Here is a 4649-nt window from a genome sequence, read left to right as displayed (position 1 = left end):
AAAAAAAAAAAAAAAAAAAAAAAAAGAAAGAAAGAAAGAAAGAAAAAAGAAAACTTGAGTAGTAGCAGTTTAAACAAAGATAGAAGCATTATTTTTCTTGCATATACATTGTAAAGACTTATAATTCAAGGCTGTAATGGGGATTCACAGTTACCAAAAACTCATTCTTTCTGTTCTGTAATTCTACCGTGAGCTTCATTGCTAAGTATGCTTCGCACACTCACAAAGCCACGGTGTAGCTCTTCTCACAGCCACACTGTAAGAAAAGAGGACACAGAGTCCCTGATAATTTTGGTACCCTTTCTTCCCATCAACTTTTTTGAAGATTCCCCCTGACAACATGTGCTGGCATCTTTGGCTGTCTATACAGGAATTTCACTAGTGCCTACACTATCATTTGGAAAAGCTTCTGGTTACAAGTATTTACTTTTATCATCAACTTGAAAGAAATACAGTTTTAGAAGTTTGACTTATAATCTCCATTAACAACAAGGTCATGTTTATACAAAAAGGAACAGGAGGAGGAGAGGATTAGCAATCATCTGTAGACTTGCTGGCCACATTTCAAACTATCCCATGATTCTATTTATGAGTCACAGCATAGGCACAAGTGGCCGAAGAGCTGTGTTCTTCTGATGTTTTAGTTCAAAAAAATTCTGAAACACAGGTGTGTATGGTGATACACACCTGTAATCCCAGCACTTGGGAAGTGGAGGCAGGAGGATTAGGGGTTCAAGGTAATGACCTTGGGAGTGCTCAGTGAGGTAGGGAGTTTGGGATTAGTCTTGGGTGCACGAAGCCTTGGTCAAAATGAGGGCAGATGCCCAGAAGTTCCTAATTGAGGAGAGTGGCTCACGTCTGTCATTTCAGCACTTGGGAAAGCAGAGACAGGAGAATTGTGAGTTTCAACTTAACCTAGGCTAAAAAATGAGAGTTTACTAGCCCACCTCACTTTTAAAATAAGACAGGGGAAAAAAAAAGAAATGAAATATTTTGTTAGCAAATTCTGAACATACCAGAAACGCTCAACTTTCTGTGTTTAAGTCCTAGTTAGATTGCTCAGTAGTGGAAGAGCATGTGCAGAGGAGCACATAGAATAACTTCCAGACCTGGAATTTTTGTGGTTAAAGAACTGTATTAAATGGGATTTAAGTGAATATATCCATACAGTGAGAATAAGCTCTGTAGTTTATTCACATCTTAAGAACAAATCTCAAGTAGTTATGATGTAAGAAAATGCTGTAATTTTTCATTTCCGTTCAGTAAAAGGCATGATTTCTTTTAAAATTTATGTATGATGACCATCTGAATGGGACATGGAAAATCCCAGGCTTGTTTTTAGTCTTTAGAATTTAGGGTACCTGTCTGGCCAGCAGTGTGGCTTTCAGAAAGCGATGCAGAGAACACTGGGAGTGCACAGAACATTGTTGCTATCCATGAATCATTGTCTCCCTCTTAAACCCCACACTCTGATCCCAAACAATGACAAGGAATGAAAAGGCAGCCGCAGGATCTTGTGTATAAGTATTCACATAGGATTTCCTGTCTCTGAGATGGCTTTTACACAGGTGTTAGCCTGAGCCTGATAAGATCTCCCAACAATTTTGGTGCATATCTTTTAAATTTTAAAAATCAAATTGATTTTAAAATCCAATTAAGTGTATATATGCATGACAGCACACACGATTACTTATGTTATTAGATGAATGTATGCTGCCTCTGAGGTGCTTTTCTGCTGTCTGAGACGGGGATCTCTTCGTGTTGACTGAACTCAGGGGATCCTACTGCCTCTGTGCTTAGTCTGTGACTGATTTTTAATAACTATTTTGGGGAAATAGTTCAAATTCTCTATTACCTTGCTTGTAATTATGCAAGGCCTATGCAATGCATTTATATTTTATCATTTTATCCTATTCACCGAATTCTTCTTCCTCCTCTCAGTCCTTCTTCTTTCTTCTCACCCCCTCCTCTTCCTCTTTCTCTTCCATTTTATCTTCCTCTTCCTCTTTCTCCTTCTCATTTTCTTCCTCCTTCTTCCTTCTGAGACAAGGTCTTACCTGTAGTCCTGGCCAGCCTGGAACTTGCTATGCAGACCAGAGATCTTCCTGCTTCTGACTTCCCAGTGCTAGGATTAAAAGCATTTGCCACCACATTAAAAGCATTGGCCACCATACCTGTCCCATTCACCAAATTCTTTAGCACTTGATATACATACAACACAGGAATACTGAGCAAATTTACAAAAAAAAATATTTTGTGTGTATGAGTGTGAACCACGTACATATCTGATACACATAGAAACCAGAAGAATTGGAACTGGTGATACAGACGTTTGTGGCCCAACATGTGGGTAATAAATCGCTCTACCAAAAGCAGCAGGTGCTGTTAAGCTCTGAGCCCTCTCTCCAGCTCCTAGCTCTGAGTAAACTTTACTCTTTAGTCATTCACTGATTGAAAAGTTTATTGATTAGGTGGTAGAGATGTAAAGAAACAGGTCAAGATGTCTGTCCTGAAGGAACAACACTGTTGTCCAAAGTAATTGAACTGCAAGGGGTCTTATTTCTATGGCTTGACTTTCTTCTTCCAGTTCTAAAATCATGTCTACTTGAACTTCCTAAACTGATGATCACCGGTTTTCCAAAACATTGTCCCTTCAAGCAAGAATCCAAGAATAGGTGGGCAGCGGTGGCTTGCATCTTTAATCCCAGAACCTGGGAGACAGAAACAGTTGGATCTGTGTGAGTTTGAGGCCTGGTTTATAGAGTGAGTGCTAGGATAGCCAAGGCTACACAGAGAAACACGTCTGTCTCCCACCCCACCCTACCCACGATAGAAAGCAAGAAACAGAAAAGAGAGAAAAGGAAAGAAAAGAGAGAAGAGAAGAAAAGAAGAGAAGAGAAAAGAAAAGAAAAAAGAAGAGAAGAGAAAAGAAAAAAAAAAGAAGCTGGGCAGTGGTGGTGCATGCCTTTAATCCCAGCACTGGGGAGGCAGAGGCAGGCAGATTTCTGAGTTCGAGGCCAGCCTGGTCTACAGATTGAGTTCCAGGAAGGCCTGCCATAAAAAGCCTAACCTCAAAAAAAAAAAAAAAAAAAAAAGAAAGAAAAAAAGAAAAAAGATAAAAGAGAAGATCCAAGAATAGGTTTGAAGTCTTCTAGGTGGATTTGAGAGGCTAACCTTTGCCTTAACAACATCTTTGTCAGCTAGTGAGATCCAGTTCCACACACCGCATCCCGGAGGAGCTGTGCTGGCCCTCTGGGAGTTTATAATTAAGTTCAGTGTGTGGAGGATGGAAGGGGAGGGAAATGGCCTATAATTACAGAGTTCTGTTGGTGAGCGCCTGCCGGTCTAAGTGGCAGAAGAGAAGTGGATAAAGCTTTCTGCATTCTTAAACAAAAGTCGCTCCGAAGTGCCTGGAGGAACTAGGGAACGAGGTGTGCCTGACTCTTTCTTTTGATTGCAGCCAGCCTCCGGCTTACAGGGCTTCGTCTGGAGGCACGCTGCCACTGGCCCCTGGTCCTTTGGACCTGGGCCGCAATCCCGGGGCGGCCTCGCAGGACCGGCCGCCAGCGCGCACGGAAGTGCGCCGGGCCTTCTCCTGTGGGAGGCCACCGTGAGCGCGACTTCCTCTTTCGGCGGGGCGGCCAGGCCTCGCCGGCTCCTCCTCCTCCCCGGCCTCCTCCCCCAGCCCCGGCAGCTCACTGCCCCGAGGTACGGCGCTCGCCCCGCCACTTCTCAGCGCCAGACTCCGCGCGAGCCAGCGACACAGCCCACAGAGCCGGAGTCCCGCGTCGGACACAGCGCCTCCTGGGTGGCCGCCCGGCTCAGCCTCGCACCGCCTCGCCGCCCGGCCGCCCTTGACCGCAAGCGCACAGCACAGCACAGTACAGCACCGCAGTTCGGGCGCGCGCAGGCGGCGGGCCGCGGCCACCGTGCACCGGGACAGGGACTGTAGTCTTTCCCCCGCGCGCGCCCCGGCGATGGCTGCTCCCGGGCGGCTGCTGCTACACCTTCGCCCCGGCGGCCTCCTGCTGCTACTGCCTGGCCTCCTGCTGCCCCTCGCTGGCGCCTTCAACCTGGATGTCGAAAGCCCCGCCGAGTACGCCGGCCCCGAGGGAAGTTACTTCGGATTCGCCGTGGACTTCTTCGTGCCCAGCACGTCCTCGTAAGTGGCCGCGCTTGAGTCCCCAGGCGCCCCCTCCCCCACCGCGCGCCCTCACCCAGCGGATCCGCACCCAGCCGCTGGCTCCAGGGTCCTCCCGACCCTAAACCGGCCTACGCTCTCCATCCCGCGGCTAGCCCAGGTCTGGCATGGATGAAACGTTTGTAGGGATGACCAACCCTGGCACTCAGCATCCACTTTCACCCTGTCCCCAACTTCTGATTGGCTGGGGACAGTGCGAGAGAGCTTTGAAGGAGCTCTGTTAAACATCCAGTAAAAGTGAGAAATCTGTACAGGCTCGTCCTGCGGGACTTTTGGACGTCTCTGTCATTCTGTGACTTGCTTCACTTGGTCCTAGAATTTTTTTCTCCTGTACCAGTTAGCCTCTTCCTAGTGCTTTTTGCTTTCTGAAACTAGCCCTTCCTCACTTCGTCTGATTCTCTCTCTCTCTCTCTCTCTCTCTCTCTCTCTCTCTCTCTCTCTCTCTCTC

General features: G+C 46.8%; 1 protein-coding gene across 2 annotated transcripts in view; it reads left to right on the top strand.

Moving 5' to 3' along the window:
* Positions 1–3634: 3634 nt before the first annotated feature.
* The window catches only part of Itgav (integrin subunit alpha V), a 77860-nt gene continuing 76845 nt past the window's right edge, over positions 3635–4649 (top strand). Inside the window, exon 1 of one of the 2 annotated variants that reach the window (XM_028762897.1) lies at positions 3635–4162. In XM_028762897.1, the coding sequence (XP_028618730.1) occupies positions 3978–4162 (185 nt within the window). In that variant the 5' untranslated portion in view covers positions 3635–3977. The remainder of the gene's footprint in view (positions 4163–4649) is intronic. The other variant, XM_028762898.1, reaches the window with a different exon arrangement.

This window comes from Grammomys surdaster, unplaced genomic scaffold (assembly GCF_004785775.1).
Source record: "Grammomys surdaster isolate TR1022 unplaced genomic scaffold, NIH_TR_1.0 136, whole genome shotgun sequence".
Classification (NCBI taxonomy): Eukaryota; Metazoa; Chordata; class Mammalia; order Rodentia; family Muridae; genus Grammomys; species Grammomys surdaster.
Note: the sequence above shows the minus strand (reverse complement) of the source record. Positions and strands in the feature narration are given on the sequence as shown.